Genomic DNA, 23,837 nt, shown 5'->3' with positions numbered 1-23,837 from the left:
TGAGAAGGACACTGACCTGCAGAGATAAGAGGGTTATCATTCCGTTGTATAAGTCTCTGATCAGACAACACTTGGACTATTGTTCTCAGATTTGGTCCCGTCCCCAGGATTTGAAGGGGATAAATTAACTGTGGAAAAGGATACAAAGACGGATGACAAAGATGGTTTCAGGACTGTACAAGGATAGTTATGAGGATCGGCTGAGAGAATGTGGACTGCAGAGTTTGGTGGATAGAAGAAGGAGAGGTGATATGATTGTGACTTTTAAACTGTTGAGAGGTGGTTACAGGGTTGACACTGGGGAGTTCTTTCGCTTGGTTGAACAGTGGGAAGGAGTGATGACAAGAGGCCATCCCTGGAAGTTACAAAAGGAAACTGTGAGCATGAGGGTAAGGAGTGGTTTCTTTGTGTGGAGGGTGGTTGAGCCGTGGAATGCATTGCCTGATGGAGTGGTGGGAGTGAGAACGGTCAGTGAGTTTAAAGAGTGGTATGATAGACTTTGTGTTTCTCAGGGGGGGGGGACCTCTCCTCGATGAGTCTTGACAGACTTTATGTCTTAGGAAGGACCTCCCTCGAAGAGTTTTTTGACTCCTTGGAGGCCTGAATAATAATAATAATAATAATAATAATAATATTTCTGATATCTCTTCATTCTTTTAAAACCCAGGTGAACAAATCTGTGCACAAGTCAATATGTGGACTAATCAAGACCTTATACAATGATTTATTATTATTATTATGTGACATCTCCAGGGAGTCCATAGACTCATCGAGGGAGGGCACTTGCTCTACAAGTCTGTCTCCACCTACACTCAATCCACCAATGCCATCTACCGTCCACCACTAACCACCACTTTCACAGACAATCACAAGCATCCATGCCCATGGCGGGATTCAAACACACAGTCTTTTTTGGCTGGAGAGTGGATATGCTAACCACGTGGCCAACCAAACCGACTAATAATTATTATTACATGACACCTCCAGGGAGTCCAAAGACTCATCAAGGGAGGGCACCTACTCTACAACTCTGTCTCCACCCAATTCTTCAACTACAATCATCATCTACACCAATGCCATCTACCACCCACCAGTACTAGATAATCACAAACATCTATGCCCATGGTGGGATTTGAATGCACAGCCTTTTGGCTGTGCATTCAAATCCCACCATGGGCATAGTGGATTAAAGGATTAAACAAATTTAGGATTAAAGGATTAAACAAATTAAACAAATTTAGTTTAATCCTTTATCCAAGCGTGAGCAAACAAAGTTTGCACCTGAAAGTATCTTCAGGACTGGGGTAAGGTGGTACAACACCTGGTCCTTGCAAAGGTGGAGCAAGCTACTAACACTCCTATCTCAGTATCTCCCATAATGCAAAACACATCTCCTTGCGGATATGTCTAATGTTATGCATTAAGGGAAGGGCCACAACCCAGACTAGTTTCGACCTTTATTGAGGTCTCTTTAGTGGGAGCCAGGCCCAAGTGGAGATACCAGGTAGAAGCATTAGCAGGTCATCTCTACCTATAGGAGTTGGCACCCTTTTTTAATAAATTACTCTGGATTTAGAGAAAGATGTTGAAAGTTTATTTTTCACTTGGTTAGAGTATAATAAATTTAGTTTAATCCTTTATCCAAGTGTGAGCAAACAAAGTTTGCACCTGAAAGTAACTTCAGGACTGGGGTAAGGTGGTACAACACCAGGGCACTCCTTGCAAAGGTGGAGCAAGCTACCAACACTCCTATCTCAGTATCTCCCATAATGCAAAACACATCTCCCTGCGGATATGTCTAATGTTATGCATTAAGGGAAGGGCCACAACCCAGACTAGTTTCGACCTTTATTGAGGTCTCTTCAGTGGGAGCCAGGCCCAAGTGGAGATACCAGGTAGAAGCATTAGCAGGTCATCTCTACCTATAGGAGTTGGCACCCTTTTTTAATAAATTACTCTGGATTTAGAGAAAGATGTTGAAAGTTTATTTTTCACTTGGTTAGAGTATAATAAATTTAGTTTAATCCTTTATCCAAGTGTGAGCAAACAAAGTTTGCACCTGAAAGTAACTTCAGGACTGGGGTAAGGTGGTACAACACCAGGGCACTCCTTGCAAAGGTGGAGCAAGCTACCAACACTCCTATCTCAGTATCTCCCATAATGCAAAACACATCTCCTTGCAGATATGTCTAATGTTATATATTAAGGGAAGGGCCACTACCCAGACTAGTTTCAACCTTTATTGAGGTCTCTTCAGTAGGGTTCATAGGAGTGTTGGTAGCTTGCTCCACCTTTGCAAGGAGTGCCCTGGTGTTGTACCACCTTACCCCAGTTCTGAAGATACTTTCAGGCGCAAACTTTGTTTGCTCACACTTGGATAAAGGATTAAACTAAATTTATTATACACTATAGTGTGTCCGTTGACTTTTTTCCAAGCAGTGCATGTGCTATTAGTTCTGATTTTTTTTTTATTATTATGAATGTTCTTGACATGCATTTCTCACCTGTATTTTTTGCACAGCATATTCCACATGAATGACTGAATCTATTTTTTGGAGGTGAATCTTGGTTGAGGTCCTGGTTTTTTGAGGTGAATGGAAAAGATATCATGAATAAAGGTCCGAGTGAGATCAGATCATGTTTAGTGTAGCAGAAGTCACTTTTATTCCTTTTTAATGCAATATCATTGATGATAGCTGTATGATGAATATGTGATAGCTTGAATATTAGGAAGTAATACCACTCCTCCATATTCCTTTTTTTTTTCTGTGTTTTTAGAATGCTCTCTATTTTTTTTTATTATGTTTATCGTTATGTTTGATTATGTTTATCTCCAGTTTGTTACCTCCATAGTGAAATTGGAAATACGCCAATACACTGTACCCTTTGATTCGAAAAGACCTAAGTTCGGTTCTCATCATGATGTGAGGAATCTTTATATGTTTTTTTTTTCCAATTGAAGGCAAGTTAGCTGATCTCATATGGAGATAGCAGTTTTTTTTCCCCAGAAACTTGGGTTTTTCATCCTTCATACAGACAAATCGGCCTTGAGAATACATGCAGTTTACAGACAAAATCTACTAATGGTGGTGGGTAGTAGATGGCAATGGTGTAGATGATGATGGTAGTGGTGGTTCGCTGTAGTTGGTAGATTAAGTGGTGGAGATGGAGTGTCATAGAGTAGGTGCCCTTCCTCAATGAGTCTTTGAACTACTTTGAGGTATCATGTAATAATAATTATAGCCATTGAGTTTTTGGCTGCTTCTTTCTGTACTACTGGAAATGTTATATGCTATGTCTCATAGGATTTTCATAATATGAAATTTTTTTTTCCCTGCAGACTGAATAGCTAAGTTTATTCTGTTTGGATCCTCCAGGAGTTTCTAATAGAAAGTAGGGATTTCTATTTTGTACCTTGTTTTTTACTCTTTCAATGTAAATGAATGGTGCACAGCACTTGTTATATTAAAAAGTATATAGTCGACTACCATTTTGAGATAAATAAATTTAATCGCCTTAAAATTATCTTCCACATTTCAATCTTTACATCAAAGGTCATCTTTATGAATGTACACCTCAACTTGTTGGTCAATTTTTTAGTGAAAGTTCATTTTTCACTTCCATATGTCATGGCTAGAAGTATACAACTGTTGAAGTTTTTTTTTTTTAGGCAGATTGGGATGTTTCCTTTGAGTGCTTCATGGTGTTTTCGAAAGGCTATCCAACCAAGTTTAATTCTGCATATAATTTCTTCTTCTTCAGAGCCTCTACTGTGATCTTTTGTCTTAAGTAAACATAAGAGGTTACTATATCAATTTTCTGTTACATTTGTACTGGCTTTTTGGTAATATATTTATTATACATCATTTTTGTTTTGTCTTTGTTCATATTTAATCCTTTTTTTTACTTTCTTCATTCCATTCATTGATCATTTGTTGAAACTTTTCTGCAGTTTCCATGCGGCTGTAAATAGTTTAGGTGAAATGGCATCTCCCTGTCTAACTACTTTTTTATTATTAATTAGTAATTGTTATTTAAAATTTATTTCTTTGAATTCTAATAGTTATAGATTGAGCTAATATTAAATCTGGTGTCAGACAAGGATGTGCATTATCCCCTCTGTTATTCATTATTTATACGGATCACATTATGAAGGAAAGTGGTATTAAACCTGATATCAAAATTGGAGATGTTAATGTAAGCTCTTTGCTTTATGCGGATGATGTTATACTTCTAAATAAATCCGATACAAGTCTCCAAGACTCCCTGACTAAATTGAATAACTGTTTGTAATAAATATGGTATGAAGGTCAGCAATAAAAAGACAAAGACAATGAAAATAGGCAGAATCATTGAAAACGTCAACTGCGTTGTGAACAGAGAACCTGTGGAACAATTAAAACATTTCAGCTACTTAGGCACAATTTTTAGTGAAGATGGTAAATTAAATATGGAAATAGACAACAGAATCAACAAAGCTGGCATGGTAGGAAGTCAACTGAATAAATTCATATGGAATAAGAGAGAAATTAGTCGGAACACTAAATTAGCTGTATACAAGACAGTGTTCAAACCAGTTTTAAGTTATGAATCTGAGAGCTGGGTCAGAAGTAAAACACTTGACCAAAGACTAGAGACCGGAGATATGAGAGTCCTGAGAAAGATGAGAGGTGCGAACAGTTGGCATCAATGGCAACATCATATTAAAAACGAGGATATTAGGAAAGAACTTGATACTGTCAGCATCGAGGAATGCATTAGCAGAGCTAATCTCAGGTGGTATGATCACTTAAACAGAATGGGCGAGGAAAGATTAGCAAAACAGGTGTTCTCTGCCAGGTTGGCAGGAAAACGACCCAGAGGAAGACCAAGATATAGGTGGATTGATACGGTAAAAAGTGTCATAGACAATAGAAATATAAGATCTGATAATGTTGGAGTCTTGACAAGTAACAGACTGATTTGGAGGAAAATTGTAGATAGGAAATTAGTAATGATGTAAATTTTTCATGTAGTACTATCATATCCTCTACACCCCCCTTGAGGGTACATGGCAGGAATTTGATGATGATGATAGATTGAGCTATCCTCCTACAGTTAATTTATATTGTCACACATACATCACATTTTAAGTGTTGTTCTAATTTTGCTTATCTCTTTTCATCTTGAAGCCTCCATAGCACAGTTTGTTTTGATAATGCCCTTTGCTTGGGAAGACTTGGGTTCAAAGAATCGGGCTTTTCAACTGAGTAAGTTAGCTGGTCTCACATGGAGATGGCAGAGTTTTTCCTCCTGGAAATTGATACATTTCTAAATCCAGTAACCAATGGGGATTTCTCCATGTCCTACATAACAAATTCTACAAGGACAGCAATCATAGAATGGTAGCTACCTCATTTGGAGGAGAGAGTTAATTAATCTCACGAGTGTTCCATTTGTATTGGCTTTTTAGTAATATATTTATTATACATCATTTTTGTTTTGTCTTTGTTTATATCCCAGAAATTCTGGTTTTTCATTCCACATGCAAGCAAACTGGCCAGAAAGAACACATATAATGAATAGAGAAAAATACCATTGGCAGGTAGTAGACGAAGGATTAAGTAGTGTGGATGGTGCACTGTGTGAGGCAAAGTGCACTTCCCTGATGAGCCCTTGGAGATATCAAGGTGTAATAATAAATTTGTTTATTTATTGAAGTAATGGTTTCTCAGTATCACAATGGTTAAGAAAGTTTCTTTATTAATTTATTTAATTTTTTCTTTATAATTTAATTTAAAGTTTATTTTCCTTTGCTAACTGGCATACGACAAAAAATAAATTATAATAATAACAATCACTGAAAAAGAAACAAGTAGAACATCTTTAACATGGTTTCCCAGAATATCCATCAAAATAAGAATATTTAATTTCAGAAAGTAGAAACGTATTCCGACATAACACCAAGGGTTTGAAATGAGCCACTCAAATGTGTGTTCAACCGGATGAAATTTAAAGAAGACTTATGCGAGGGTCAAAATCAAATCTAGATACTTCAAGAGACAATCGAAAATTAACAGGAGGAGGGGGGGGGGACATAAATATACTCGTGATTGATAGGACATCAGACTTTCCTAAACTTGATTCTTCATCTACACCTACTATAATAATTAGCCAATATCTTAATCTCCAATCAGGAACGTAAATATTTATAATTAAGTAATAATATATATATCTCAGTTCGCTTATGCAAATCCGCGCGATCAACTACTACCAGAACAAATTACAGTTTAACTCTCTCAAAATATACTTACCTTGTTGCGTTTATATTCTTTGAGTGCTTCCCACAATAAATCCGTCTTGATTAATTTATTAAAGAGCGCTGATTAGAGAAATATTTACTTTTGTAAAATGAAGATACTGTAGTACAGAATTTCTATTAACTATGACGCCATATCTAAATAATCTATGAACACCTGATTTCTGTTCACGAAGTGGAATAAAAAAAAATATATACATATACATATATATATTTAACAGATTCAGTAGTTTCCAAATAATCACTTTAAATAATACATTAATTAGAATGTTTCCTGAAACAGAAAAATAAATAAATAAAAAGGACATTATAAGCCCTCTGAAGAATTTAGTTTCGTATGCGAACAACCCGGTATATGTTTGTAAATTTGGGATGGCTGGTAGAGATTTATTCTTGAAAATTCTGTTTAAGACTTTGCAGAGTTTTCATCTTCGTCACGTAAATAAGGTTCATGTTAAGTTTGATCCTTTTCATAATAAAGTTGGCTCAATAAGGTAGGTTATAATTATAATTATAAAGAAAATCTTAGGATAAGATGGTTAATTTTACTTTATTGAAATCTTCTCATCTCTAGGAAGTGTTTTCGGGAATGAACATATTTGATACTAACAGAATAGGCATGTAGCTTACTTGTGAATTATTATCAGGGGAGGAAATAAAAACTCAGGAAATTACCAAGAAATATCGAGCGTTAGGTGGGTTCTTGACTTAAATTAGAAATTTCTTTTTTAATACCTGTAATTATCAAAGAAAGCTATACGGATTCATTGTAATTAATCCTGTAATTATTTTCCAGGTTTTGATAATTCACCAATATATCCATAGTAAGCTTGTTAATTTTTTTTATAATATTTTTCGTTATTATTACTACAAATAACTCTGCAACTCCCATCGAGAGAACTTTGTGGGATGTTTTCCGCCAGGAAGGATAAGTGATGATGTTTAAGCAAATTGATTTATCAAGTGAAAATCTGATGTACGTTATTGGATATTTCGAATGCGCTAATATAAGATTGGATGAATTATTATTATAACGTTGTCTCCATGGAGTCAAAAGACTCATTGCAGGAGACCCCACATTGACACACTAACCATTATTTACACAATACCTATCATATTCTCCTTAAATTCATTCACAACCACCTCTGGCAACGCATTCCACCCTTCACAACCCTCCAAGTGAAAAATCTAGTGCTAACACCCTTGTTAGCCACACTCTTACATAATCTCCAGGGATGTCCCCTTTCTCTCCCTTCCTGCACTGGTCTTAAAAATGTCATGAGTATCAAACCTGTAAAATCCCCTTAATAATTTATATGCTTCTATCATATCTCCTCTCCTACATCTATCAGCTAGTTTTTGGAGCCCACAGATCTTCAGTCTATCCTCGTAGGGAACATCCCACAGACCTGCAACAATCTTTGTAACTCTCCTCTGAATCCTCTCCACCATTTCTTCATCACCAAGAAATCCAGGTGACCAGATCTGTGCACAATAGTCCAAATGCGGTCTTATTACAGAATACACAACATATTATTACATGGCACGTCCGTCGACTCATACCGGGAGGCCGATCTGTATTACACATCGCTACGCTGCACATCATTACATATCACATCACTACATTCTGTTAATGTTCAGAGAGTGTTTAATTTAACATGATGGGGAATGAATCCCCTTGCTAGTCAGATTTTTTTTTTAATTATAAAACAATAGTGCACTTCAGTCTCTGGGATTTCACATGGACTCTTGTCTTGTGATAGAGAGAGAGAGAATGTAATGATTTTAAGTTTGGGATTTGGTCATAGCATCCAAATTTGACTGAAAAGTCATCATTGCTTCTTTGGCATAGGCTTGCAAAAGTCTTAAGGAGAATTTTATTAATTTTTTTATTTTTTGCATATAATGGTGGTGATTATAATAATCTTTAGTAGTCAGCTTGAAGCAATGCCAAGGATAGAGAAATTTGAAAGAAAAAAAATCAGTAGGGCATGGGAGATACTTAATGAATATTTGTTAAAAGGAATGGTAAAGTGTATTTTGTATACCATAACATGAAATCTGATGAAACATGGAGTAAAATGAATGAGTTGTGTACTAAATAGGAACTGTATATTTAAAAAAAAAAAAAAAAAAGTTATGGAAACATTAAAATAAGAGGAGGAGAACAGTTGTATGGAAAATATAAAAAAAAGTGAAAATTAGAATGAGACTACAATTCTTTGTGTCCATTAGAAGGGATGATTAATCAAATGCTGCATGCATAAATAATTAGATATAATGAATTAATGTAAAATGAAGATAAATAAAAGTGAGTGAATATAATTGAAAAATAAATGTGCTGCTCAGAGATCATGCTACTTATAAACCACTGGATTATGATCCCACTAGTTCTCATTAAAAAAAAAAAAAAAAAAAAAAAGGTTTAAAATTTCACATCTAGGCCTACTGAAATAGTTAAACAAAAACTGAAATAATTTAATTCTCCTACTCCTATATATATGAATTGCCAAACATTCATAGCCAGACAGTTAGCTCGTGACCTAAAGCACAAGTTTAAGCCCAAGTAGAATGTCATCAAAGGAAGGAATGGAACACTACTAACAGAAGAATTGGAAATTAAAAAATAAATAAAAAAAAATTCAATTTGGAACCTCCTCCACTTAAGCACGAAGTAACAGCAATAAGTCATAAGGTGCACATGGAATTCTAGCAGAGTTAAGGCCACAAGATATGGAGAGATAAGAGTGTTTCATAGATTGATTATAAGGATATGGGAGACAGTATCATGGATCATGACTGAAAGAAGTCAGTTTTCATTCCACTACATAAGAAGGCAGATATAAAGGATTGCAAGAACTATAGAATTATTAGTTTAATATCTCATTGAAGGAAGATTTTATTGAAGATCATGCGAAATAGGATTGAGGCCAAAATTGAGGCAGAGATGCCTAAGGAACAAGCAGGTTTTAGGAAAGGCAAGGATACCAGAGATCAGATCCTTGGCCTTAGACAGATCATAAAAAATTATAAAGAATTTAGACTCCCTATGGTAATGTGTTTCTTAGACTACTCTAAAGCTTTTGACTGTGTTCAGCATGTCAAACCAGGAAGTAATGAAAAGTATGGATTTTCCTTGACACACCTGTTGGCTTCAGGTTTGGAAAGGGGTTAGGCAAGGATGTTTACTTTTATTTTATCCTTTCTTTTAGTGTTACACGGTGATCAGCATTCATTTTTATAAATTATGGATTTTGCTAGTTTTGTATCTATGCTGAGGACATCATGCATGAAGCATTGCCCTGTTTATCTTTAGACGATGCAGAGAGCAAGGATTATGAATGATATGCTGGCTGAAATGTGTGAGGAGATGGGAGTACAGTTTGTTAATGTGTGGAATGAGTTTGAGGGGCGAAGTGAGCTGTATGGGAGCAATGGACTGCATTTGAGTGGTTATGGTATGAGTCACTTGGAGAGACTGCTGCTGGAAGGTGGCGAAGTGAATAAAGAGAATGAATCAGATCGAGAGGGGAGTGATGTGGAAGAGTAGGAGAGATTGAAGAGGTGGATATGAATGGGGAAGTGAGTGGTATGAGTATAGAGAATCGGTGTGCAAGAGGAGCAGGGAAACGGGGAAGCGCAGGGTGGACAGGGGTACACAGTGTGAGAAAGGTGGATGCTCCAAGAGGAGGTGAGAGCATGTGTAGGCAGGAAAGGAATGGGATGACCAGGGATCAAGAGGAAACAGTTGGAATTGAAAAGGGTTCTAAAATGAAGAGGCAGAAAGGGAAAAGGCCCCAGTCTAGCATGGAGAGATCACATCAAGTGAGTGGTATCACTGAAACTAGCTGTAGATCCAGAAATGAGCAAGCTGTTGTGTTTGTATACAAATGCTAGAAGTATAAGAAACAAGGCAGATGAAATGGTTGCACTAATTGCGTCTGTTCACCCAAAGATTGTCGGAATAAGTGAGACATGGTTGGAAGAGGATGACATCCTGACAGGAATAGAGATGGAAAGGTATGATGTGTTTCATGAGAATAGAAGGGGTAAAAAGGGAGGGGGAGTGCCATTGATGATAGAGAAAGAATTATATCCATACAGAGATGCAAGACGGAAATAGTGCCGGTGGTTTTGAGGCAGTATGGTGTGAGATAGAGGTGAATAGAATCAAATACTTGGTGGGATGTTTTTATAGACCAGGTAATGTGGATGGTGGTGATAGTGAAATGTATAGTCAAATTAGCCAAGCAAATAAGAAAAGTGTGATCATTATCGGTGATTTTATTTATGGCAATATAGACTGGAATGATGAGATAGCAACTGGAAGTAAAGAAAATTAGTTTCTTGAGTTTTTGAGGGATAACTACCTCAGACAGTATGTAACAGAGGCCACACGAGGATTAAGGGTCTTGGATTTGGTCATCTCATCAGAGGATGTAATTATAAATGAGGTGTCAAATCATCCTGGGTCGTTGCCAGCAGTACGAGGACCCCTGTGAGAAAAGGGTATATGTGGAACTACAAGGGGGTGATTATGAAGAGCCCAAGAGATAGCTTGCAGATGTAGCGTGGAATGAGAAGTTAGCTGGAAAAGAGATCGATGCAGCTTGGGGGGGATTTTCAAAAACTATCTAGTAGACGCAATGTCTAAATGTATTCCAAGGGTGAGAAGGTTAAATAAGGTAGGAATGAGATGGATGAATAAAGAGATTAAGCATGCGATACAGAGAAACTGTCTTTGTGGAGGCAGCATAAGAGAATTGAAAATAACCAATTTCATCAGGTCTACAAAGACCAGACAAGGAGGGTGATTTGTTTTGGAGAGGGTCGCTAAAGAGAGGTATGAACAGCAGTTAGCTAATGAAGCCAAAAAGATTCCTAGGGAGTTCTTTCGATATGTAGCCAACAAAAGAAAGAATGATTATGAAAGGATGACATTGATTGGAGAAAATGGTATAAGGACAGCTGTTGCAGAATGTGGTGGTGATACTTAATGAGCAGTTCATAAAGATCTTTCAATCTTGTGAATGTGACTTCATGGAGAGATTGAGAGCAGTTGATGATGGGGAGGAGAGACTGACTGTAAGTGAGCAAGAGGTGCTGGGGAGTTGAGTAAACTAAATGTAAATAAGGCTGTGGGACTTGATAATATATCACTGCGTATTCTGAAGGACTGTGCCAGGGAGTTGACACCTGCCTTGACATATTTTTTTAATACAAGTCTTGCACTTGGTCAAGTTCCTAAGGAGTGGAAGGAGGGTAAGATTGTGCCACTTCATAAAGGATGTGATCGAACTCGAGCATCAAACTATAGGCCTATCTGTGTGTCAGGTGTTGTGGTTAAGTTGTTGGAGAAGCTCATGAGAACTAGGATCCAGAGTTGAGTTGACAACAATGGTATTATCTTTGATGGACAGCATGGATTTGCTAAAGGGAGGTCATGTTTTAGTAATCTACTTACTTATTACAGTAAAGTGACTGCTTCTTTGGACAGAGGAGAAGGATACACAGTAATATACTTGGATTTCGCAAAGGCTTTTGATAGAGTACCTCATGATAAGTCGACAGTCAAACTACAGCATATGTGGTTGGATATTAGATTAGTGCATTGGATTGGAGACTGGCTATCTGATAGGTATCAACAAGTTGTCTATGGGATGCGATATCCAGGAAAAGGAAAATCACTAGTGGAGTGCCTCAGGGGTCTGTTTTAGGTCCATTACTGTTTAAATTGTATATTAATGATATTGGTGAGCATTTGAATGGAGATATTCAGTTGTTTGCAGATGATGATGCAAAGTTGGGATGAACCATAAAGAGTAGTGAAGAAGTGGCCTTACAAGAAGACTTGAATAAATTGAGTGATTGGGCACGGAAATAGGGATGCGAGTTCAACGTTGCAAAATGTAAGGTTCTAAAATTTGGGAAACAAAGATGGGATGCAGAATTTATTCTTGGTGAGAATATATTATTGGATGTAGAGGAAATAAGAGATCTGTGTGTGATAGTGGATAAGCATCTAAAATTTATGGGACACATCGCCAAAATTGTGAAGACAACACAAAGGCTTCTGGGAATGATGTGGAGGACACTGACATGTAGAAGTAGGGGGATTCTTGTTCTGTTGTATAAGGCTTTGATTATTGGAAAGACTATTGTGCCCAGATTTGGTCACTGGGTTTTCAGAAGGATGTTGGAAAGGGTCCAAAGGCGACTGACTAAGGTAGTTTCTGACCTCTGGAATGTCGAGTATCAGGAAAGATTGAGAAGATGTAATTTGCAGAGTCTGGTGGACAGTAGGAAGAGGGGGAGATATGATAGAGACCTACAAGTTGGTAAGGGGTTGTTATAGGATCAGTGGTGGAGAAGTTCTACAGAGAATAGTGGAAGATCAGGGGAGAACCAGAGGTCATCCCTGGAAACTGTATAAAGAGGGTGTGAGTAGGGGAGTGAGAGGCAGGTTTTTTTCGTGCAGAGTTGTGAATGATTGGAATGCATGTCTGAGAGTGTGGTGTCTGCAAGGAGTTTGAGTGTGTTTAAGACGCGGTATGATGAGATGTGTGTGTGATAAAAGGATCTCCCAGATGAGTCTTTGACTCCATGAGGTCTTGGGGTAATAATTGGATGAGCTCAAGACAAGAATTGGAATAGGTGTTCAGAAAATGTCAGAAGATTGGGAATGGCTAAAACAACAGTCAGAGACTTGTCTAAAATCTGGAATGATGGATCTATTTCTATGGGAACAAAGCTGAGGATTTTTGATACAGTTATCTTTCTAACAGCAACTTACGGGTGTGAGACTTGGAACCTAAAAGTAGTCAGATAAAATCATAGCTGCTTTTAAGATGTGTTACAGAAGGCTGTTGAGGATATCATATGGAAGGAGGACTTCTTAGAACAGTAATAGAAGATAAAATTACTGGAAAAAGAAGAAGAGGTAGACCATCAGTGAGATAGATGGATGGTATGTTTGTCTGTGAGAAGTATCAACACGTTTGCACAAGAAGATTATTTAATATATTGCCAGATATCTCAGTTTGAAAATAACAAACTATCATCAGTGACTTGACAGGAAACAGTCTTATAAGGTAGAATACAAACAATTGATTATTTAAAATTCGAACGAGCCGCTTGATGTTACATTGCTAATCGCGATATCATTTCACTGAAGAAACTTAAGAGTGCAGAAATAAATACGTGTATAAGTTCGCAATGTCATACAAAAAACTTAATTTATAAAATCTTATTAAAGATCATTAGACAGATGTAGTATCTAGAGGTTATTACAAAATATATATATATTAATGTATTATTCAGATCAAACTTTCCCATATTTTTGACAAGGATATGCAGTCATTTCGGTTCAAGTTAGGGCATTGAAGTAAGGCCTCGGCACTCTCTGAATAGGCATTCGAATTTATATCGGCATCTTTGTAGAAGGCGAGTTTTAGACCAGAGAATGTTGTGGTTTGTCTCTATTCTGTGTTGTGCCAATCCAGACTTATTAGATTTGTTGTGAAGAATATAAAATTGATGTTCTTGTATTCTTTTTCTATAGTGTCTGTTTGTCCAAAGTAAGGATAACATAGTAGAGCGTTTATCTTTAGATGATGGGAAATAGGTGGATATTTTATTGATAGGAATATAAGTAGCTGTTAGATCATATTTCTTCAGAATTCTTGAAATTAGTTCTGAAATTCCAGAGATATATGGTTTTGGAACTTGGCATATAAATTCTCTGTTGTTTTGGTTTTGTTTATAGGATTCAAACAGATGTGTGGTCCTTTTTGAGAAACCATTTAACTTCATGTAATGTTTGATAGAAAGTTCTTTCTGTAACTGCTGGGGAGTTGAACAATTTGTTCTAGCTCATCAAAATAAACATTTAATGATTCCCGTCTTTTGAGAAGGATGATGAGCAGATTGCTTGAGAATGTAACATCCAGTAAAAGTGGATTTTCTGTAAACAGATGTAGTTAAAATACCTGATGGTGAGCGGAAGAGAAGGATGTCTAAAAATGATAATTCGTTATCTTTTTCAATTTCCATGGCGAACTTGATACAAGGGTGTAAAGTATTGATTTTGGCTAAAAAGGAAGGTAAGCAATCTCTGTTGTGAGGCCACACTGCAAAAATATCATCTATATATCTAACTCAGAATGAAAGTTGTAGGTCTATAGGTGAAAAAAAGGATGTCTTCTAAATCAGTGCCTCGTAAACTTATGGATGTAAAGGCCCCTTTGAAAAAATTTTAAATATTTCACGGCCCCCATCGAAAGAAAAAATCGTAATACAGATATATATTATTATGATATTTATTGTATTTATATTCATTACAAAACATACACAGCAAAAATCAGATGCAAATATTACATTTTTAGCATCTTGCATACACATTTGACATGCCACATTATCTTATATTTTTATATAGATAGATATATTGTTATTATACATCTGCAGTACAAATGTTAAATTTCTTTTCATTATTTCACGTTCCCTCAACAAAACTAACGGCTCTCAAGGGGGACGCAGCCCACAGTTTGGGAACCACTGTTCTAAATGTTCCAAATAAAAGTTGGCTAGAGCAGAGGAAAGTGGACTTCCAATGGCAGTTCCTTCTATTTTCTTGTAGAATTTATTTTGACACGAAATATCTTTAGTGCATTATGAATCCAAATAATTTTATAATATCTCTTGGGAAGATGTCAGTAAGTAATTCTAAAGTCTCTTGGAGAGGTTCATTTGTGAGATTCTACATTGAAGCTCACCATAAAATCAGGTTGTAAGGAGACATTTTTTATTTTATTTAAGAAATCGGAAGAGTTTTTCAAAAATGAGCTAGATTTGCCTATATATGATTTCAATAAGTTCGCTAGATATTTGACTATGTCAGTAAGTAGGTGAATCAATTATTATTATTATTATTTCGGGCAACTCCAGGAGTCCTTAGACTCATCGAGGGAGACCCTAAACATCATGTCCACACAACTATGCGATTACATTCTCACAGTATCTATCATACCTTGTCTTGAACTCATTCACCGTCATAGCACCCACAACAGACTCAGGCAGCTTATTCCACTCATTTACCACTCTAAAAGTAAAGAACCCAGCTCTAACACCCCTGCTAACCACACTCTTGCCGAGCTTCCATAGGTGTCCCCTAGTTCTCCCACCACCAGTCCTGATCTCAAAAATATCCTCTGAATTAATCCTATAGAATCCCTTTAGCAATTTGAATGTCTCAATCATATCTCCCCTCCTCTGCCTATCAACTAGTTTCTGCGACCCACAAATCTTCAACCTGTTCTCATATGGTTCATTCCATAGACCTGTTATCATCTTAGTCACTTGCCTCTGGATCCTCTCCACCTCCTCCCCATCAAGAAGGAACCGAGGTGACCAAATCTGGGCACAGTAGTCGAGATGAGGTCTTATCAAGACTCGGTACAGAGGTACAATAACTTGCTTGTCTCTGCTCGTCAAGGTATTTTTCAACAACAATACAGTCTACAATAGGACGCAGAGGAATGTCTGTCTTGTGGATTTTAGGTAAACAATAAACCCTAGGAGGTCTTGCAAAATGAACCTTTCTATGGTGTCTGCATCTAAACTTGCAGCTTCATCTAGAAGGGAATTTAATTTCTTTAGTTGCCTGTTAGATCTGTTTCTTGGTATGTTGAGCAATCTTGTATTAAAAGAGAAATGTTTCTTTTGTAATTTGAAGAATCCGTAATTACTGTCACTTTTCCTTTGTCTGCTTTAGTGATAACAAGGTGACTGTTGCTTCTTAGGGAATGTAGACCTTTCTTTTCAGAAGCCTTTTCACTGGAGAGGTGAGATAAGTTCCGTTCAATGTTAAAAAGGAAATCTAAATATGGAATGTTTTTTAGGGACTATAGCGAATTCATGTCCTTTTGAAAGGATAAGTGTTTCGCTATCCGTTAAAGATTGTCTAGACACGTTTCTTTTTTAACATTGAACGGAACTTATCTCACCTTTCCAATGAAAAGGCTAATACTCTTAAAAATGAGTTCAAACAATCCTCTTAATAATAAATTTAGTTTAATCCTTTATCCAAGTGTTTCAGGAGCAAACAAAGTTTGCACCTGAAAATATCTTAAGGTAACGTAATAAAGTATAATATAATAAATATAATAAAGTATAAAGTAAGATAAGGTAATAAAAAGGTGGCACACCTTTTGGCAACTCCTATAGGTAAAGATGACTGCGCTATTTCTTCTGCCTGGTATCTCCACTTCTGGGCTTCGCTCCCACTGAAGAGACCTCAATAAAGGTCGAAACTAGTCTGGGTAGTGGCCCTTCCCTTAATGCATAACATTATACATATCTGCAAGGAGATGTGTTTTGCATTATGGGAGATACTGGGATTGGAGTGATGTTAGCTTGGTCCACCTTTGCTACGAGTTGCCTGGTGTTGTACTACCTTACTCTAGTCCTGAAGATATTTTCAGGCGCAAACTTTGTTTGCTCACACTTGGATAAAGGATTAAACTAAATTTATTATAGTCTAACCAAGTGAAAAATAAACTTTCAACAATCCTCTTAATAACATGCCCAACCCTATCTGGCTAAAATACAGGACTCTAATGTGTCTGGCCACATGGCTCAGGCACATTAGACTTCTTCTTCCTCCTCCATTTCAACAAACAGCACCCCTGAATTCAGTTCACTATAGAAAAACGAAATGACAATAGCTTGCATTTTCGAGATGCTCTAATCACCCGTCTTCCCAGTGGCAGCCTTTCATTCTCAGTTTACTGAAAAGCCACCCACACACAGGTTCATAAATACATAAACTTTACATCATCTCTCCCTCTCAGCAATATGGTGTTATCAAAACCTTGTTAATAGAGCCTCCAATCTCGATTTTACCAAGGCTGAACTCTCCTTTATTCTCTACTTTCCTGTCCAGCAGCTACAATGCCAAACAGATCAACAAAGGTTGGTCGATTGGTAGAGCCTCTGCTACTAATGACTCGTGCAAAAAGTTAAGCAAGCTTGAGCGCGGTTAGTAGTTGGAAGGGGAACCAATCTTTCAAAGCTGTTGGCACGCTCTCCCTTGATGAGTCTTTGGACTCCCTGGAGGTGTCTAATAATAATAATATTATATATATATATCCCTCTCAACATGCTGGCTATAATGATGCTACTGTTATTCTTTATGTCAGGCAGGGACACTTCAGAAAAAATAGCCAGAAACTCAAAAAAAGTACAATCTCAGCATGCATTGAAACCTTATCTGAAGCTGTCTGCCCTCATCCATTCTCCCAAGAATTCTCTACCCCCTCTCTCTCTCTGTTCCAGGTGTGTACAAAGTTCATTGTTCTTGCAACTTATCATATGGTCAAACTGGGAGATCTGCTAATATCCACATAGAACATAAAAAATACATCTGTCGCTATAAGTATAGTCAGTCTGGGCTTGCTGACTGTGCCTTGTGGATACCTTGCACAGAATCAAATTGAAAAAAATGACTATGCTTCACCATAAAAACTACAAATTTAAAATATTTTTTAAAAAAATAAAAATTCAATCTAATCTTAATAAATATGGTTGTATTAAACTTCCCAAGATTTGAGAAACTTTATTTCTTAGGCCTCCCACCTCTCATATTACTTTTATGCTTTCAGTCTAATTTTTTTTTTTTTCCACTTATTGTTTTGTGCAATTTTAATATTGTTTTCCTGATGATGTCTCAGTGCCTGAAATGAAATATGGCAGTGATTAGACATGTTAATTATTTATGTATGCTCTATTTTTTTTTCTTAGCATTAAAGCTTAAAATGAGTTCAAACTAGCACATGCCGGCCTGGTTGGCCAAGTGGTTAGCATATCCCTTCTCCAGCCAGAAGGTTATGGGTTCGAATTCCACCGGGGCATGGGTGTTTGTGATTGTGAAAATGCTATTAGTGGGTGGTAGATGTCGGTGTAGATGATGATGGTTGTTGTAGTTGGTATATTGAGCCCGGGGAGACAGAGTTGTAAAGTAGGTCCCCTCCCTCGATGAGTCTTTGGACTCCCTGGAGGTGTCACATAATAATAATGTCTAAGTAGTCAATTAAACAAATGACCTTGCTAGATAGAATAGGTTATCAAGTGACCAAGGCAGATTACATGATAGTGATGTTTAATCATTGCTTTATTGGGACAATTTGTTTCTGCAGAGGTTTCACTCTGTGATTTCATATTAAATAGATGAGATCCACTTAATATTCTAAGTAGATATTTCTGTGTGTTTGAGGGAGTTTCTAAGGGATTGATAGTGCCATTGACCTATAGCCTTGGACAATGAGGATAATGATGTTATCTGTCATTCAGCATGAATTCAAGAGGAACCCTTGTTTACCTTTTATAATAAAGTAATGAGTGTTTGATTGAGGAAAATTTTGCAAAATATTTGCAAAATTTATAGAAATGGAGGGATAAAAATTTTTGGAAGGATAAGAATGTGGGGAAAGGGGAAGGAATGCAGCTAATGATAATTATTATTATTACATAACACCTCCATGGAGTCTAAAGACTCATTGAGGGAGGGTACCTACTCTGCAATTCTCCGTCTCCATCAACCTCGACTACCTTCATCATCTACACCAATGCCATCTACCGCCGATCACCACCGCTAGTATTTTCACAGACAAACATCCATGCCCACGGTGGGATTCGAACCCACAGCCTTTTGGCTAGAGAGCGGATATGCTAACCACTCAGCCAGCCAGACTAGCAATAATATTAATTTTAAACCATTTTCATTCATTATAATGCAGCAGGTGCTTTTGAAAGTATATTGAAAAGTGGTATTTTATGAAATATCTGTACTAAGCTGCATACATTCTTTAATCTGTTATTGCATTGTTACCACAGCACTAAGATTTTTGGTAACAGGATTCATGTAATTAATGTTTTTAAGGAAGTTTCTGAGGAATTGATGGTGCCATTTACCTATAGGCTTGGACAGATAAGAATGATAACATTATCTTTGCAATTAGTATGGATTCAAGGGAACTCTTGTTTGGGATTTCTAGTGTATATATATATATATATATATATTTACAACTCGTAGTAAAGGTGGACCAAGCTAATGCAAAACGCATCTCCTTGCGGATGTGTATATATCGTGTGTTGGTTATTTTTGTGGGGTGGAACAAAGTGCCAGTGTTTTCCCAATTACCAACAGCTTACATCTATTCTCTTTTCCTGACAGAAAGGAAGAGGATACTGTCAGTCCATATTGAGGTATGCAAAGTAGAAATGGTTTAGAAAGTTTATTTTTCACTTGGTTATTCTATAATAAATTTAGTTTAATCCTTTATCCAAGTGTGAGCAAACAAAGTTAGCACCTGAAAATATCTTCAGGACTGAGGTAATGTAGTACATTACCTCAGTCCTGAAGTAATGTACTACAACACCAGGCAACTCGTAGTAAAGGTGGACCAAGCTAATGCAAAACGCATCTCCTTGCGGATATGTATAATGTTATGCATTAAGGAAAGGGCCATTACCCAGACCTGTTTTTACCTTTATTGTGGTCTCCTTTATTGAGGATAAAGGATTAAACTAAATTTATTATAGTCTAACCAAATGAAAAATAAACTTTCAACATCTTTCTTTAAATCCAGAGTAATTTAATAATAAGGTAGCACACCTTTTGGCAACTCCTATAGGTAAAGATGACCTCTCCATTGCTTCTGCCTTGGTATCTTCATCTCTGAGCCTGACTCCCACAGACGAGACCTCAATAAAGGTCGAAACCGGTCTGGATAGTGGCTCTTCCCTTAATGCATAATATTATACATATCCGCAAGGAGATGTGTTTTGCATTATGGGAGATACTGAGATAGGAGTGATGTTAACTTGGTCCACCTTTGCTACGGGTTGCCCGGTGTTGTACTACCTTACCTCAGTCCTGAAGATATTTTCAGGTGCAAACTTTGTTTGCTCACACTTGGATAAAGGATTAAACTAAATTTATTATAGTCTAACCAAATGAAAAATAAACTTTCAACATCTTTCTCTAAATCCAGAGTAATTTTATAATAAGATGGCACACCTTTTGGCAACTCCTATAGGTAAAGATGACCTCTCCATTGCTTCTGCCTTGGTATCTTCATCTCTGGGCCTGACTCCCACTGACGAGATCTCAATAAAGGTCAAAACCGGTCTGGGTAATGGCCCTTCCCTTAATGCATAACATTATACATATCCGCATGGAGATGTGTTTTGCCTTATGGAAGATACTGAAGTAGGAGTAATGTTAGCTTGGTCCACCTTTACTACGAGTTGTCCAGTGTTGTACTACATTACCTCAGTCCTGAAGATATTTTCAGGTGCAAACTTTGTTAGCTCACACTTGGATAAAGGATTAAACTGAATTTATTATTGAAATGGTTTACTGTACTTTCAAGGATGTGTATGCTTTCTAGTAGATATATATATGCTTTTTTTTTTTTTTTCTTGGCTATTTAGATATTTCCTGTTTCACATATCTGCACCAAAAGTACGGGCAAGCAATCCAAAGTGTACTATAAAGACTGAAGTAGTAGATGATCAGTCAGAGCCTGTTGTAAATGTATATTTAGGTGAGTAAATCTGACCAGAAATAAACTACATTTTCATTTTGTCTCTTATAATAAAATGTTATTCTTTTCACAGAATAAAATACAAGAATATGTCAGTTCTAAGATCCTATGTTTATATTTTTGTATAATGTTAATCCACTCATTGCATGTCAATGTATAACTTCCTGATTATAATATATGCCTCTGGGAGGATAGGGGAAATGTGTTATTCTTTTCACTAACATATGCACAGTGAAAATAGCATTGTGAATCCCACTAGATTGAGAAAGGAATTAACATTATCTGAAACAAACAACCTAAAAACTTTGTAGAAATTATATATAGTGAAACTATCCTGTGACAATACAGAATTAAGAATTCTGTATTGTCACAGAATTGTGATGAGGTTCAATAGTGGTTATCACTACATTGTATTTCTAGGTGGGCCGCATGGTTAGGCTAGTGGCTATGCACTTCACAACCATATGCCTGGGGAAGGAGTTTCCTAGGTTTGATTCCTGTTGACGATGTGAGGAGCTTAAGGATCTTTCTCAGCCATAACCAAGTTAGCTGGTTCTTGGGTGTGGACAGCAGGATTCCCCCCCCCCCCCCCATTTATCTGGTGGCTTTCATCCTGCAAGCAGGCAAACCAGCCCCGTGAACACACAGGCTACAGTCATAGGATATAGTACTTAATCCCTCATTAGGAACCCCACACGAATAAAATAAAAAAAATTTATTTTATTCGTGTGGGGTTCCCTCCATTCCTCAACCGCATTTTAGGACTGGTTGAGCCCTCCTAATGAGGGATTAAGTACTATATCCTATGACTGTAGCCTGTGTGTTCACAGGGCTAGTTTGCCTGCTTGCAGGATGACCCCCCCCCCCCCCCCGAGATAAACGGGGGGGAACCCTGCTGTCCACACCCAAGACCGGATAACTTGGTTATGGCTGAGAAAGATCCTTAAGCTCCTCACATCGTCAACAGGAATCAAACCTAGGATACTCCTTCCCCCAGGCATATGGTTGTGAAGTGCATAGCAACTAGCCTAACCATGAGGAGTAACATTGGAAAATTCCCATGTTACTCCTCTAAGAAAATATTATTAATTTTTTATAATAATGTTGTTCACTTTTTACTCAGTTCTAGGACATTATCTATGCGACAATACATAGATAAATATATGAAGAATATAAGAGGGAAAATTTGGACATACCTTTAGGATGTTCCTGGCTGTCTTCTTATTCAGCGGCATCCTGATGTTTGACAAGCATTGTCAAACATCAGGATGCCGCTGAATAAGAAGACAGCCAGGAACATCCTAAAGGTATGCCGCATCAACACCATTCATCTGCTGTTTGACAAGCATCTCTACATGCAAGAGAGAAATAGTGACAGTGGTTTTAAGGCAGTGTGATGTGAGGTAGATAGGAAGAAATATTTAGTTGGATGTTGCTATAGGCCATTGAATGTTGGGAGGGTGGTGATGAGGAAATGCATAACTAACTTGGGTTAGAAAACAGGGGAAAGGTAATCATTATGAATGATTTTAATGATGGCAATATAAATTGTAATGAAGAGACATCATTTGAGAATGAGGAAAATTAATTTCTTGTGTTTGAGAGAATATATCTTTGGCAGTATATATAAAAAAGGATATTTGAGGATCAAGAGTTTTACATCAGATCATTTCATCAGATGAAGTCATTGTGAGTGGGGTGTTGCACTTCCATCCAGTTAGTGAGCATGATCATGCTCATTAACAAGATGGAAATGGATTGTCATTTGTCGTGAGTTGCTGTTTTTGTTTTCAAGTATTCTTGTGTGAGGTTCTGAAATTTGCTAGGCAACAATAGGGGTGCTTTAAAGACTATTTGGAGGTCTCCTCCACATAGCCTTTAAAGGAATGTGGAGAACCAACCAGGGCTTCTGATCTTATGTCCAATCCTCACCTTCTCGTGCTGCACCCTGTTGGGTATCTACCTGGATACTGAATGAACGAGGATGGGCTGGAAATTTGGGATTTAGCCGACCAAATTGTATTCTTATTGGCTTAAACCAATATACAAAATGATGGTACGATGTGACAAAATTTCATGCCGGCTGGGGCTACGCCTGGTTAAACAAGGTCCCGTTGTTTTTGCCAGAGAACCAGGATGAACAGCGAAAAGTCAGCTACTGGAACAAATCTGAAAGCACATCCCAACTCAATATCACCAGAGTTAAAGATCTGTACTATCAACATAAGAAGCCTAAATGGCAAAGAAATAGAGCTAGCTGAGGAATTAGATAAGTACCAGATCGACATAATAGGGGTGACTGAAACAAAAAAGAAACACTGGTGAGATCTTTCTGAGCAATAAATACAAAATGTTATATTCAAGCAATGAAAATCAAGGAAAAGAAGGAGTAGCTATAGTATTCAACACGAAATACGAGGCTAATCTTCTTGAATGGCAGCCACAAGTAGAGTGATGTGGGCAAATATCAGAATGAGGAATTGGACAGTGAGACTTATTTGTGCCTATGGTCCCACAGAAGGTTCTACTAGGAGATTTTAATGTCCACGACACCAACTGGCTTTCCTCCTCCAGCTGTACAGATCTTGTAGGCGGAGATGCTGAAGCATTTGCCATCACTAATGATCATACACAACTTGTTCAGATGCCAACCAGAATACCTGATAACCCAAACCACTCTCCAAATACCCTAGATTTCTTCCTGACCAATGATGCTTCCAAATACAAGTGAATGTAGTGGGTCCCCTAGGCAATTCTGACAACAACCTAGTGCTCATCTCCTCCCCTATGCAATAATGCATACACAGCCACCCCCCCCCCTCCATACAAGAGTAGTTTGGTATTATAACATTGCCAAGTGGGACAGCCTCCACAACTTCTATGCCTCATTCCCATGGTTGGACTATTGCTTTCGACCTTCCCAAACACATGCACTG

General features: G+C 37.4%; 2 protein-coding genes across 4 annotated transcripts in view; one reads left to right on the top strand and one right to left on the bottom strand.

Annotated features, from left to right (window-relative positions):
- The window catches only part of Doa (CDC like kinase darkener of apricot), a 390,113-nt gene extending 383,663 nt beyond the window's left edge, over positions 1-6,450 (bottom strand). For both annotated transcript variants that reach the window (XM_090393402.1, XM_090393403.1), the window contains exon 1: positions 6,294-6,450. The gene's annotated coding sequence lies outside the window, so the exon portion shown is untranslated. The remainder of the gene's footprint in view (positions 1-6,293) is intronic.
- A 205-nt stretch (positions 6,451-6,655) lies between these two features.
- LOC150107041 (large ribosomal subunit protein mL53-like) overlaps positions 6,656-23,837 on the top strand; it is a 33,846-nt gene continuing 16,664 nt past the window's right edge. Inside the window, exons 1-2 of one of the 2 annotated variants that reach the window (XM_090393398.1) lie at positions 6,656-6,792; positions 20,789-20,901. Coding sequence is in view for 1 of the 2 variants with exons in the window: in XM_090393396.1 (XP_090249522.1) it covers positions 6,671-6,792; positions 20,789-20,901 (235 nt within the window). In the remaining variant the exon portion in view is untranslated. The remainder of the gene's footprint in view (positions 6,793-20,788; positions 20,902-23,837) is intronic. The other variant, XM_090393396.1, reaches the window with a different exon arrangement.

This window comes from Typopeltis vanoorti, chromosome 5 (genome assembly GCF_054136105.1).
Source record: "Typopeltis vanoorti isolate ZY-2024b chromosome 5, IOZ_Tvanoo_1.0, whole genome shotgun sequence".
Taxonomy (NCBI): Eukaryota; Metazoa; Arthropoda; class Arachnida; order Uropygi; family Thelyphonidae; genus Typopeltis; species Typopeltis vanoorti.
The sequence above is the reverse complement of the archived record's forward strand: the minus strand, read 5'-3'. Positions and strand labels throughout refer to the sequence as shown.